At 41.9% G+C, this 14340-nt stretch overlaps 2 protein-coding genes across 2 annotated transcripts; both read right to left on the reverse strand.

The window, feature by feature from the left end:
- Window positions 1–75: 75 nt before the first annotated feature.
- ADAL (adenosine deaminase like) lies at window positions 76–9466 on the reverse strand. The gene is made up of 10 exons (XM_058846545.1): window positions 8979–9466; window positions 7126–7256; window positions 6533–6593; window positions 6124–6211; window positions 5464–5545; window positions 4626–4752; window positions 3866–3946; window positions 3138–3276; window positions 2577–2677; window positions 76–1698 (listed from the first exon to the last, which is right to left on the reverse strand). Exons 1-10 carry the CDS (start codon window positions 9036–9038, stop codon window positions 1507–1509), a joined length of 1062 nt encoding a protein of 353 aa, XP_058702528.1. The 5' UTR covers window positions 9039–9466; the 3' UTR covers window positions 76–1506.
- A 514-nt stretch (window positions 9467–9980) lies between these two features.
- Window positions 9981–14021, reverse strand: TM2D3 (TM2 domain containing 3). Its single transcript, XM_058846546.1, has 6 exons — window positions 13899–14021; window positions 12890–12988; window positions 11941–12098; window positions 11247–11421; window positions 10605–10680; window positions 9981–10334 (listed from the first exon to the last, which is right to left on the reverse strand). Exons 1-6 carry the CDS (start codon window positions 13984–13986, stop codon window positions 10169–10171), a joined length of 762 nt encoding a protein of 253 aa, XP_058702529.1. The 5' UTR covers window positions 13987–14021; the 3' UTR covers window positions 9981–10168.
- Between the last annotated feature and the right edge of the window lie 319 nt (window positions 14022–14340).

Here is a 14340-nt window from a genome sequence, read left to right on the forward strand (position 1 = left end):
AATTTCATCTTATACCACATGAATTCTAGAAGCAGTTACTCAAAATTTCCACTGCATTCAGGAAAAAAATCTTCTCTGCCCCATTTCTTATGATTAATTCTGTGGTGATGCTTCACTCTGTGTCACAATCACTTTTATACAATATTATAAACTAAACAGTGATTATGTCACCGCTAACTCAGAATTTGACAAGCAGGCTCAGCAAGAAGTGCTTAAATTAAAACTAACTATAATGTTACATGCAGCCAAAGAAGGAAACAGCAGTTTTACTTATAAAAGTTAAACTAGCTCAGGGACAGTAAGAGTGTTTCAAGTTGCAACAGTCAGCTTGGGAACTGTTCATGACAAAGGTCTCATCAGATGGTGATTCTTCATTCCTAAAGTCCACATCCCGTCCAATTTCCTAAGTGTAACATTTCTGCTGTGTAAATAACAGCAGTAACTCACAGTTATATTCCTATATAGAGAAATCCCAGTTCCGTGCGTTGCTCCTCAGCCACCCACGTACATTCCTGGTTCTTTTACTGCACACAAATGGAATCCTCCAGGTGACCTCCCAACTCCCATTACACAAACTGCAGCATGTGCACATTCACAGACTTTGTGAGCTCTCAGCACCAGAACTCCCAGGCAGGCGCTTGGAGAGGGCACAGAGAACCCTGTGGCTGCCAGAGCAGCAGGGGAGAGGCTGGCAGACAGCACGATTGCTCCAGGGACTCGCCCCACAGAATCCTGCTTCTCTTCTGCACAGCTCAAACACGCACATGCACACCTTGAAGTGGTGGTTTCAAAAACTCGGAGGTTTTTATTGCTTTTTTTACACAACAAACAGCAACTCTAAAAAGCATTTTAAGAATGAGACCACTTTGCCAAGTAGCTCACTTACTGAAGGCATTCAAGATTCTTAAGTGCCTACACACCAGCGGTGCCCAGGGCACCAGCAGACCCCCACATGCTATTCCATCACAGCAGCTTCAGTCATACATGTACAGCAATAAAAACAGATACAATAGTAATTCCTTGGGATAAATATTTTGTTCTCCCTGAGTTTGTCTCTGTCTTCACATCCAATCAACAGCTCAAAACCTGAAAACAATACAAACCCCAAAAATACACACCACACATTCAAACAGCTTGGCAGAATGCTGTCAACAGAGATGTTTTAAACACCAATAGCTCTGCCTTCATTTTGTTGCAGCTCTCAAATGTTCATATTATGATGACATATTTCAACTAAGTGTTTTTTAAAATGTCATATCAGCTCAAGAGAAACAAGGTGACAACACATTTGGCATTTTAGTCACTGGCTGAGAGCCCTTCCCAACTACCAAAAGAACATTTACTTCTGTCCCCAGTAACAAGGGATGCATTCCAGTTGCCTTCATTGTGCACAGGCAGTTTACGGCTGGGTTTAAAATCCTGAGGTCTGAAAAAGGCTGGGGACTTCAATATAAAAAGCTTATTAAGTCAGCTAATACACCTAAGCTATTTAGGACAACAGTTTGATTAATCAAACAGAGCTGGTTTCAGCTTACACCATTGTTCCCTTAGCTTGGATTTTACTGCATTTGAAGCAAAAATATAGTTGATTGAGTCATAGGAAAGATCCCACATCTGTGATCGAGTCAGATTAAATGTTTTTGCAACCAGGTCATACTCTTGCGATAGATCAGTTGCAAAGACGCCTTTATCATCAGTCTGGAGTTAAATTGAAAGGGAAGAAAAAAGTTTAAATTAGTTCCTCTATATCAAAAAGATTTTTTCCTATATGTACAAACCAGGTTTATCTTGCTGTTTCACATTTTATTCCACTGTTCTTTCATCTGTGCATGGTTATTTCATTCTCTATTTGCCCTATTTTGACTAAAAATTAGTAAATTATTCAAACATATAAGAAAACTTCTTAAAATGATGGCACGATTTATCAAGTAAACAGGATTTCCTACTAAAATTTCCAGAAAGATGGCTATCAAATGCTGCATATATTCAAGGTATGTCAGTACATGCAGGTCTCCTTATTCCTCTTTTCCCTTTTCCCAGACAAGCACAGTGCTATTAAATATATCTTTATATATACACACACACTTGGACAATGCTATGGATTATGGGGGTTAAACTAACAGGATAATAGTGAAACCTTGTCAGTGGCAGCACAAGTACTCAGCACCTTCAACGCTTAAAGACCTCAATGAGCTATCAAGAGAAGGCAGGAGCTCTCACCCAACACAATGAACACCCAGGAACGCACAGGTGCATACGCAAGCACCGGAGCCATGGGTTTTAAGAGAAATCTGTCATTGTGCAAAGAGTTATAAAATTCACTGCTTGTATAGCTGATCATCTTATCCCACAGAAAAAAGGCCTGGCTTTACAATAGAAGCAAGATAAATACTAGCAATTCCCACTTGAATTAAATGCATTTCTCAAACAGAACATTATGATTTCCTAAAAGCATATTATCTGCTACAAGGTCAAAAATTTTAAGTCAGTCCTGATCCATAAACAGAGAAAGACTTCTCTAACTTCATAATTTTAGCCCTTTGCCTAAATAAATGCTTAAAAATCAAAAAACTTACACAAAGCACTGCAGGATGGCCCATGCTGTACCAGTATCCAAAATGGTGTTTGTCACAGGAAGGCACTGTCTGAGATTTTATGTTTGATGTCATGCAAAATTCTAAAGGGAAAAACAGAAAAAGAAATGGGGACATATATCAAAACAAGAGACATGTTAATTGACTTAGAAAGGTCCTGAATAAAAATTAAAATCAGCTACTGTTGTTTCCTTAATTTTCCATGCTTCTTTGGTAATTTCTTTTGAGAAAAGTTTCCTAATCAATTTCTTTGGGGTATAAAATTCAGGGAGCTTGCAAAGCAGGTACAGAGCCACCACACAGTCTTGTATAGTAATGATGAATTATGATTTGGTTTTGCTTCTATCTGAGACATCAGCTGTTTTCTGCTTCCACAGAGAAGCCAAAAAAACCTGCAAGTGTCATGAGTGTAGCTTTCTGGGCAAGTCTCATTGCCACGTTTGTCCAAGTCACCTCTGGTCAGAGGTGGTGCCACTAGATCAGCAGTACATATCCTGTTCTGATATCCAAAGTTCAAGTCATGGTAAATATTTTTTTCCTTACCAATAGGTATATGATTCTGGTGAACCAGTGACACTATCTCTTCAGAACCTGCTGCTGTGGAGTTGAGAAATGTTCCATGTCCAATTCTGTCAGGAGGCAGGCCCAGGAGAATCTTGGTCTCCTCCTCTTGATTTGGAATCTAGAGAGGATATATTTCACATTCTGTCAAGGCAGCATAAAACAGCACATTATATAATTACAATGGACTTTCAGTTCCACTTTCACGGCATCTCTTATCTGAAAGAAAGTGTTAGAGAAATAGAAACAAATATAAACATGTTGATGACATCATATGTCCTGCTTAATTTACTGAAAAAATAACTATCTTCAGTATTTATTGGACTTCCCAGAGCCATCATTTGAGCAGAAGCCCAATTCTTTGTACTGATACCAGTGGAACTAATAGAGCTCACTGCTCCTGAAACTGTGTGGATTTCACTACCATGATAATACCAGGAAGAAAGAAGTGGATCTCTTAGAAAGCTCTGAATTTCAATTTCACACCTAAACCCACAATAGATATAGTACAGGAAGCAATAATCTGGCTGTTCAGACTTAGAACAAAAGGTTGAAGGTTTCTCCTTGTTTTCCTGTCTGTTGTCAAATGCCCCAAACCATTAATACTTTTGCCTGAGAAGTTCAAAATCCACAGAAGGTAATCTTAGTTTTGGCAAGATTTTCACACAATGACAATTGCAGAGAAGCACCAAAACAGAAAATCCTTTTACCTCAGAAAGATGGAGTGCCAGCTTTAGACCTGCTTTTTTTGCTTCTGAGAGAGGTTCCAAAAAGTCTTGACCATGTCCTGCCTGGAAAACAGGGACACATCACTATTCTACAGCTTATTTGACAAAATCCCTGTCATTACCATGATTAAGAAGTCTAGCAATAGCCAAACACTACATTCAAATTCAGTTACATTTAATTATTCCACTTTTCCCATTACTTCAGTTTGGAATGCAGCAAATCAAACCCTCTGCTGTATGGTTTAGAGGAATGGATCAAACACCAGTAGCTCAGATGATGCCTAAGACTTACAAGCCGATTTCCTTGGTTTTGATACCTTTGACACAGCTACCACCTAGAGATATTTCACTTCAGCTTGACAGCTGCCTTCAAACATTTTTGCTTTATTAATGCAAAATAGCATTTGGTGCAGCCAAACAAAATTTAAACTATTGACAACTTGCCTTCACACACTTAATCTGACTGGGACAACTCAGGTATAGATGCTTCCCAGATAAACACTGCTTTTCAATGGTTCTTTTCTCAGTCACATACTAATCTAAGGATTCTTTGTTAGAGTATCTAGAGGCTAGAGTATGCCTCTTATAGCAGCAATAAAATTAACCCAATATCAATCCATTCCAGCTAGGCACAAAAACTGGACAAAAACTTGTGAGTAAAAGCTATGGTTAGAAGCACCTGCTGTTGCACAACATTATACATTTATCTTCAAGACCAGAATAAAATAAACCAAAAACTTACAGTGGGATCACCACTGAGGTCAAGTCCTACTACAACCCCATCACTGGAAAGCAGGAACTCTTCAGCAAGTTTAACAGTCTGTTTAGCAACTGCTGGGCCATGTCTTCTGTTTATTGCTATTAACAGCCTGGGACAGAAATATATTAAATTATTAAATTAAATTATTATTAAATTATATCCAAGCTGTAATATCAGAAGCTCAACAGATCTGATACCAATAAAAAAATGGCACTTCATATCCTTCATGGCTGAGCATAAAGAATATTGTACAGGAAACTGTTCTAGGGATGAAGGTACCAAAGTGCAGAGGGACACAAAGAGATAAATAAGGTGGCTCATGACAAGCAATACCACACATGAAGGATGAAAATTGTTCAGCTTTCACCAATAAATCTAATAAGGCTTGCTACTGGGGCTATAAAAGACAGGAGAGCAAACTGTCTCCAAACAATCACTGACACCTTCTGAAACTTTTCTGCTGGTCAGGACCAGCTCTTCTTTACAGCAGGCTGCTTGTACAGTTAACCAAACAAAATCTTTGCAACGAAGCTAAGCTGTGAAAAAGAAGCCAATTCCATGAAAAACACCTCTTTTCCTGAAAATGTTGGAAAGAATGGACAGTCTTAGAGATGAGAGGTTTTACCCACTTTTCTTTAGCAGTAAAAAAGAAGATAAAAAGTCAAGTTTCTATATGAATTACCTGCTTCCACTCCGTGTAATCTAGTTTAAAAACAATTTTCATTCCTATACTGATGGCTTGTAAACCTCTCTGCAAACATGACCAAGCATCAGACTACACAAAACCTTGAAACAGAGATATTCCATAGGCTTTATTTACCTTACATCTATATCCAAGCCTTCTTCTTGACACTGCTTTATCCCCTCAAGTACGGTTTCAACATACATCCTTTTGGTCATACCTGTAAACATGTGCACACATTTGGAACAAACACATTTTAAATTATTTTTATTATATTGCAGACCCAGCTCTCTAGTCTCCTAGGTTTCGTGTTGCACCTTTGATTTTAGACCATATAGTCTTCTAACCCATGTAATTCTAATTCTATCTGTAAATATAGCTTTACTATGAACCACACATTTGAACTAAACCTCCTCCTAAGGATGTGGAAAAATTAAATGACTTTTTGTGAATGAGAGAATCGCAATAGGACTTCCATTATGTGTTTCTACTAAATCACACCTAGAAGAAAAAGAACAAAATAACAAAAGTAAAATATATCAGCTAGCTACTAAAAATATTAGCAGACTCAGATGCCATACTCAAGTGAATAACCCAATCTCATGGATCATAGATTTATGACCAACACATTTTTGTCCTCAAAAATCTAATAGCAAAATGACATGCTTTTACATGGTTAAATCTAGCTTTCATATTTAAAGAATATTTTTATTGAGCCAGCTAAATTTGACTTTTCTTGTTTTAACTAAATTTTATATTGCAAGAAGATCACAAATTAAAAATCAGAAAAGACTGTACCTGTGGAATTTTCTTCTCTTGGAGTGCTTCTCAGTTCCAGATACTTGACACCATCATCAGCAAATTCTTTAATGACATCTTTAGTTATCTGATTAAGTAAAAGTGTATTCAACATCATAAAAGTGATACTTATATTTTCCTTCACAACTAAAAGACTCGGTTATTTTTTGTTGTGAAAAACTTGCAATGTCTTCAGGCCCAATATGTTTTTAGTGAAATACTGCCACACAGAAGGAGCCTTTGATTCCTTCAGGGATAGTGAAGAGAGTTCAGGTCTTTTACAATAATTATTCTGACCTTCAGTTGAAAGGGACCATTGTTGATATTGTTACTTGGAACCCAAGGCTCTTAATCCAACTGATTGTGACTGTGTGTATTGCTTGCTTAAGTGAACTTTTAATTAATTTACCAGCAAAATATCTTCAGTCCTCGTGGTAACCTGATAGATGATCTGAAACATTTGAAAACATCTGAAATAAAATTTAAAAAAATTAATTGGAAAGACACTGAATGAGTATTTAGGAAAATAAAATAAATCTATGTTTTAAAAACACCTACCCACTAGAGTCAACTAACCAGATTGTAGCTAGAAATACAAAGAACCATCTGAACAGCAATATTTGATTTTAGATACTAACAAAGCATTTGCAACAGAAATTTTTACTATCACAAAGCCTTTTGAAGGAAAAGGAAAACATGAAGTTTCCAAAAAAAGAAACTATTCAATTTTCAATTTCAACAACCCAATTTTCTCTGAAAAGCATATGATCTTAGTGAAAAATTTCAATCCTTTAAAGAAGGAATTAATCAACAAGTTTTCCTTCTAGCTTGCAAGCACCTAAGAAATCACTCTATAGATAAAAATAACAAAAAAATCTGAGATTATGCTGTAAAACTTAAAAACATATTTTCTGCATTTATTGTGCAAGGGCACACATTCCTGGTTTTAACTTAATCAAAAAACCTTTGGTAAATGCTCATCACACACATGCACATACTCACTCATCTAAGGTTCTTTTCTTTCCTTTGTCAATTACAGTCATTCCATTCTGGATCTGAAGGTTTGGCTTCTGAGCCATGAGTTTCTTCATAGTAGCAGAACTGATACAGCCATTCAAATGAGCATGAAGTTCCTACAGAAATAAAAATCCTATGGTGTCGCTAAAGGACACAAAATGATTCAAACACTCTCAGAACAGAAAAGCCCCCTTTTTTCTCTGACTCCAGTATTTATATTCTCAACAATGACCAGAGATTGGATAATTAAATTACCACCTTCCCAAGCACACTGGTCATGAGAAACGCCCATCAAAAGACGTTTCTTAGAAGGAATGTGATAAACAACTTATGTTTACAGGACTTTCATGGGAAAGTAACTAAAACTATGAAAACATTATCAGAAGGCTTAATTTTCAGGGTGACACTATGGACTTATGAAAAGGATGGTTTCTGCACCTTGTTTGTACTACTGTTCTCGTATCCTACATCAGTGTTTCACTCAGAGTTTGAAAAGAACAGTGATGTGCATTTTGGCTAATAGTAACTTCCTTAGGTTTTTGAAGGCACTGGTTCAACTGAGAACAGCCCCATTTCTTTCCTCTCACTTGGTGGCTGCTGTTGGCACTGGTCTCAGTGGGAGCACAGCTGGCTCAGCAAAGAGCTCTCCACACAGTTCTTGGGGTGGTGTCATCCAAGGTGAGGAGGAAGCCAGCAGCCACCTCAGCATTACAAAAAGTACAGTAAAGATTCAAGAACTCTCCCCATCCATTGCAAATTAAATGTACATATCCATCACTCAAAAATAGCAGGTGTCTACACATTCCCCTTCCTTTTGTTCATACTCTGAAGTTTAAACTCACACCAGAAATGCAGCAAGACTCTGCCATGAACAGAAACTGCACTAACTGCACTCCTTTTTGCCCGAGGCCTCTTTCTGCCTGACTTCCTACTGACATTCTAACTTCAGACTCCAAACTTGTGGTCCTCAGCTCCATTCCTCACTTCACCTTTGTTCCTTCTCGCCTCCTGGCTCTTGATTTATCAAATAGGTCTCCAGTGCCCCCCCACCTCATTCAAAATGTATCTCCAAAGCATCTACTTTGTTACCTACCTCTCATCTCCCTGCACACATCCATTCTCAATAGGAAAAGAAAAATTCAATAAATACTTCTCTTCAAGATTTACATTGGAAAACATGCTGAAATTGTAACTCCAACTAAGCACCAGAAGCTGTGGCTGCTTACAGGTTCTGGTGACTGAGCCATATTTTTCACAAGCCTACAATTAGCTCTCAGAATTCTGTCAGATATTAAACATACACCCTGAAAAGCAACTTGGTGAAAAGGAACACTAGAATGCAAGGATGGCGTGGTGTGAGGTGGGTTTGCTGGGCCCCCCTGCACTGCCTGTCCGAGCTCTGTGCTGCAGTACGTGTCCTCGGGCTTTGGTGGGAGTGCGGCACACGAACCCCGATAAATCCGCACGCACCCCTACGGAAGGCTTGCACTGATATGCCACAAGTAAGGCACACCCTCGGCACAGAGAAAAAGACTTATCTGAGCCAGACTTCTCGGCTAGACTGAGGGAAAATAGGACAAAAAGAGAAAATTGAGATCGCGCTCAACTGATTTAATTGCAATTAGATTACTTAGATCACTAAGGTCTGTAAACAAACCGGACAGACGAACACCCGAGTGCATTTTGCGGTGGGGTAAGGCCCTCAGAAAACGCGCGTTTGGGGAGAACTCCGGGACAGCAGCAGCGTGTGTCGCTCTGTCTGTCTGTCCGTCCGCAGCCCGGCATGGGTTGCGGTGCCGCCGGAGGAGGGTCCGTGCCCGCCGCCCCCCGCCGCTCACCGCTTTGGGCAGCCGTCGGTAGAAGCGCAGCTCTCGCTCGCGGTCCCGCTCCTCCGCCATGGTGGCTCCCGTGCCGGCGGGGGCGGGACGAGCCGGGCTCAGCGGCGGCACCGCCCCGGCCCGGCCCCGGGCCCGCCCCCGGCACCTGCAGAGCGCGGGGCCGCGCCCGCCGCTCCCTCCCTGCGGCCGCGCCGCTGCGGCGGGACCGAGCCGAGGCCACGACAGACACCGTCAGAATTCAGGCCAGCAAAGCTTCGAGGCGCAGTTTATTCAAGCGATAGCGCTTCCAGCCCGACGGCACCGCAGTGCTACAGCAGCGGCCGCCCCAGCCCCGGGCGAGGGGCGCGCACGCACGGCCGCGCGTTCACCGCGGCTGCACAAAGCTGCTGTCCTGTCATGGCACTACCCCGCTGCATTACCGCGGCACAAAGGTATAAGTGCATAAACTCATCGATTAGATTGCCAACCCTTTCCAAAAGTAATTTGGCAAGCTTGCTAGCACAAGAATAGGAACTGTAACTAACTTTCATTGATATGCTAGTCAAACCCAACCAAAACAAAATTATTCCAGGACAATAAAAAAATCTACTTCAATTATTTCATATTTAGCCTTTAGTGTTACAGTGGTCTAATTCTAAACCCCCCACAACTTAAAGTCGATTCCCAAAGCAGATATTGGCTCTTGCTATGTCCCAAACCAAGAAGTTACTGTAATTAACACAATAAAACATGGTGATTTACATACGTAACTCAGGCAAATAAATTATCCTCCCACAAATACAAAAAAAAAATACTGACATATTTAGGGAAGTTAGCTTTAGAGTTAAATTCAAGCATAGAAATATGAAGTAAACAATTCAATATTCAAGTTAGTTTGCAGATCTTTGGGGGCCTGACAGGTCATCCAAGTTCAAGCACAGTGGAGAATTTGGTTAGCTGCTCAACCTTTTTTCATAGAAAAATACCATGTCCATAGAAGAAATTAAATTAATTTCAACTTGCTCAGTGATCCACTCTTTTATTTGACCTTAGTTAAAGGCAAACCAAGTACAGATACTGTACATTAAAACATATGCACATAGAACAAACACTTGTTCTTCATTATACCTTAAAGGCTCAAACCTCCACACTCGTTTATTTAGAGCCCTTTGCAGGCAATGACTCCTCTCTGAAACACATTGCACCCACATTTAAATATAGAGAGATCCATCTGCAGGTCCCACATAGCCAACACCTATTAGCAGCACATCAATTAGTGTCCATATTCCAAGTCCACCGAAGCTGAAGAGTTTTCCCAGACCTTCCCGCCACTGACCCAAATAGAAACGATCGGCACCAAATCCACCAAGGGTGATGCTACAAGAATAAAAATATGATTCATTACTATCAGAGGAACTGAGCTTGGGTACCCAAGTGTTTTTCCTCCAGCTGTTTGCTGAAGACAGCCCACACTGTTGCATGTAAACCCTTTATGCATTCTATGCCCACCATTTCAAGCTAGACTCTCTGAAATACTGGTTGTCTGGCACACCTTTAAAAAATACCAAGCAGGAAACCATAGAATCTGAAGATTTTAAAGAAAACAAACCTATTTTAGCTAGACTTTATCCAATAGATCCTGCTTACCTTAGTGCCAAGGCAGTAGACCACTTATAACCTCCAGTCCAGTTGCAATAGAGCATCTTAGGAAAGACACGGTTACCTAAACATTGGAAAATATTAAAACCTTAATGAAATAAACAAAGACCATATAATAAGGAAGAAAAATACAAGGAAGAAGATACTATATTTTTCCAAAAGGCATCTAAAAGGGTTGACACTGAGCTTTTGTGTTGACAGCTGTTTCTCATTTGTACCCTACAGTTCTCTGTTCCATCAATCTTGGTCCCATATCAGAAAAGTCAGTGAACAGAGGGAAAATTAAGCCTAATTGTATGGAACCAGCATAATTTTCTTTAATTTGCCTATGGAGACATTTGATATTGATTATATTCGTGGTCTGAGAATAAGTTTAACTCACAGGAATTGAGAAAAATAAAAAGAACTGGTGTTCTCTTTCACCAGAACACACTCTGGTGTGACAGTATACAACAATAAGCCAATGTTTGCAGTCAGATGCCACTACTATGCTAAAAAATTAAATTTAACAATAAAAACAATCAGTAGATTGATCAAGGTGCAGGCAAAAGGACAGAAACAATCTTTGTATTCAACCATTACAAAATACGTGAAAAAGTGTTTTGAGAAATCCAGCTATGCCCACCTTACCTAGACAATGAATGTGATCCCGGACTGTGCAAGTTGCATTGTATCGTTGTCGAGGGCAGGAAACTGTCATGCAGTTTGTGGAATTGGTACAGACGTAATCACTTGTGGCAAGCTGCCAGCAAAACTGGCACGTCATGTTAATTGTAAAGTTCTCCTGCTCTTGGTTATTCTCATCCTGTAAAAGGACAGCACTATCACTTCAATAGCATTAAAACAAAAATCAATGTGCAGTATCAAATTAGATTTCATGAGTAGACATTTTGGGCAAAAGAACAATTGCTCTGTTTGCTACCTCTTATAGAGCAGAATAAAAAACCACCAAAGAGGTATCAAAGTCACATTTAACATTCCCGATTCCTCCAATCTAAGGCTGCTGCCAAAAGGAGGGCTCATTTAGTCTCACCTTTAAGGTCAGTTTGTAGCTCTGACAGATATTTAGCCTCCCCACTCTCAAAATGTTTGGAGTGGTTTAACTCACAGGCATGGCCAGGTAATGAGAAGATCATTAGGCAAGAAAGGCAAACCAGGGAAGAAAGGCAGGCCTGCCTCTTCAAAAGCCCACAGTGAGTGATCAAATTTATCTCAGAACTGCAAACCTGCGTACATCAGAACCTGGAGATCACTGTTCTATTTTAAGACAAGATGCCACAGTTTAATTACTTAAATCTGGGGTTAAGAGAAACGGGTTACTTACAACACAATGAACATGTGGCTTGACTTTGCAATCAAAAGTTGCTGTCTTCCCATATATACAGGAATAGTTTGTGTTGCATGTCATGCAGTCTGGTGGCAATCTACTGCAGAGCCCATTGCTGGGACAATTAGTCACGTAAGGTGGAGTTTCTGTACTTTCTGAAAGGTGCAATAAGTGAATTAAGAACCCAAGCAAAAAAAGCTAAATAGCCTAAAGTATATATATACATTTTTTTTACACAAATACATAGACAAGCACATGCACTGATGCTGTATAAAGGACTTTCCGCACTCTACATGGAGCAGCATTCCCAGCCTGTGCTGTGAGGGCCAGAGGAGCCACAGGGCTCTGCACAGGACACCAGCCAACACTTCAGCACTGCACCAGGACTGAGCTTATGGGGATTAGTGCCACCTCAGCCAGTGCTCCTCAGCAGAAATAATCAGTTCAGGAATAGCAGCAGGGTGACACGGGTAGCCTACTTTGAGTTGAGCTCTAATTAGGGCTACATTTACCTCAGCCATTTGCTGTTTGTATGTGTACAGAATCACCTCCTAAACTACCAGCAAGAACAACATTTCTGTCAGTCCTGATGCACCCTCAGCGAGCTACAAAGCTGTACTGATGGTAGACAGGGAACAAGAGCAAGTTCTTGCAGGATGCTGGAGTCTTTCAAGAACTTCCACCATCCTGAAGGGTATAAACCACATATACCACAATGGTACTTTAACCTACCATCTTCTAGTTCTTATATGGACCAGTTGTCTAACTAGATAACCCAAAGTAATTGTTATGGTCATTAAGAGTAACTCATAATGTGTAACACTGCAATGCTTCTTACCACTGTGAAATAATGTACCTGCTCCTAAGACCCAATTCAAGAACTTTTGGACTCAAGACTGAGAAGGACCCACAGATAACAAACAAAATAAACAACATAACACCTTACCTAATGCTTTAAAATAGGGTGCATTTGTACTTGTTGAAGTTAGGCTTTTCGCCAGTGTAGACTGTGGCTGTGAAAGCTTTGTCGTCATCAAAGATCCCGCTACAAGACAAAAACATGGAGAAAGTGAAATATCTAGAACAAATTTATCTTCAGAAATAGTTTGATTTCAGCACTCTGATACAAAAATGCAAGCAGAAAGTGTAATGAGATATATAAAAAACCTGTTCCCCAGTTCTACTAACAGTGGGATATTTATCTTAAACATTAGAAAAGTATTAGAATGGAGTTTTTCTTTAAAGACAAGGAACTTTACGTTTATTTCCATTCAATCTTATTTTCTGATTCTTGAGAATTAAAAGCACTGGTCAGAAAGCAGATTTACACAGTGTTTTCTACTGAACAATACCATGTAACGAAGCAGTGCAAGTAGTTTCTTGCCGGAAAGCTGGAATAAAGGAATAGAGGCACGGCTGTGTTGGTGCAGGCGCTGCGCGCTGGTCGCTGCGGGAAGCGCCGCCTGAGGGCTCGGGATGCGCCAGCCCCTGCCGAGCCCTCACGGCAGCCACCGGGCACAGGTGGAAGGAGGAGAGCAGCTTTGTCACACCACCCACCCTGGCCGTGCCGAGGAGCTCCAGGCCGTTTTGAGTCACACACGTTCGCGAAAAAGGGCCGGCGCAAAAGGTGCTGTGTAATAAAGCAGCACACGAGCCGGCGAGAGGGGCCTGTCCCGCGTTCTGCCCTGACGCCGAGCACCTCAGCTCCAACCCCGCAGAGCCGGCACAACGAAACGCGGCCATGCCCGAAACAGCCGCTTCGCCCCTGGTCAGGGGAGCGGCAGCGCATCCTCACCCCACCGCGGTCACCGCCACCTCCGCGGCCGGACCCGCGCTCAGCCCTGGCTGAGCCGCCGCCGCTCGGGGCAGCCGTCCCCCCACCCCAGGCCCCAGCCGGAGCCCCTGCTCCTTCTCCCGACCCCGCCGCCCTGTCTCGGCCCGGCGGCCGCGCTCACCGCGGCCGGAGAGGACGGAGAGCTGCGACAGGAACAGCGCGGCCCCGCAGAGCCCGCGCAGGGCGCGCCGCCACCGCCGCGCCGCCATCTTGGTGCGCGCGCCGGGCCCGGCGCCGCCGCCAGGGGGCGGGGCCGGGGCGGGGGCGGGGCCGCGGCTCTGAGGGGCCGCGGGGGGGGAAGGGCAGCGCCGCGGCGGCACCGCTCGGGAACCGGGACCGCCAAAAGCAGAACGCCGCTGCAAAAACCCTCAGAACCTGAACGCTGCAGGCTGAACACACCACCCAGGGAGCGCGAAAGCGACAGTCCACACAAATAAATGTACGTATAAAACAGAAATAGAAATCGCCCGCCACTGCCCGTGTTAACTCCGTCAAGTGGAACAGAAAGCTTTCCCAGCACTCGCTCCTTCAATGTTTGTTTTTTCCTCCTTTTCCTTTAGCAG

This window comes from Poecile atricapillus, chromosome 11, assembly GCF_030490865.1.
Source record: "Poecile atricapillus isolate bPoeAtr1 chromosome 11, bPoeAtr1.hap1, whole genome shotgun sequence".
Classification (NCBI taxonomy): Eukaryota; Metazoa; Chordata; class Aves; order Passeriformes; family Paridae; genus Poecile; species Poecile atricapillus.

What these genes read in the sequence shown, in the direction of transcription:
- ADAL (XM_058846545.1), bottom strand. Translation starts at nt 9,038, where the DNA reads ATGGCGGAGGAGCGGGACCGCGAGCGAGAGCTGCGCTTCTACCGACGG. An exon ending in ACCTCAGTGGTGATCCCACT is followed by an intron (nt 3,947 to 4,625) that starts GTAAGTTTTTGG and finishes CCTGTTTTCCAG; the next exon opens with GCAGGACATGGTCAAGACTT. An exon ending in TGGCACTCCATCTTTCTGAG is followed by an intron (nt 3,277 to 3,865) that starts GTAAAAGGATTT and finishes TATCCTCTCTAG; the next exon opens with ATTCCAAATCAAGAGGAGGA.
- TM2D3 (XM_058846546.1), bottom strand. Translation starts at nt 13,986, where the DNA reads ATGGCGGCGCGGCGGTGGCGGCGCGCCCTGCGCGGGCTCTGCGGGGCC. An exon ending in ACCCTATTTTAAAGCATTAG is followed by an intron (nt 12,099 to 12,889) that starts GTAAGGTGTTAT and finishes TGCACCTTTCAG; the next exon opens with AAAGTACAGAAACTCCACCT. An exon ending in GGATCACATTCATTGTCTAG is followed by an intron (nt 10,681 to 11,246) that starts GTAAGGTGGGCA and finishes TCCAATGTTTAG; the next exon opens with GTAACCGTGTCTTTCCTAAG.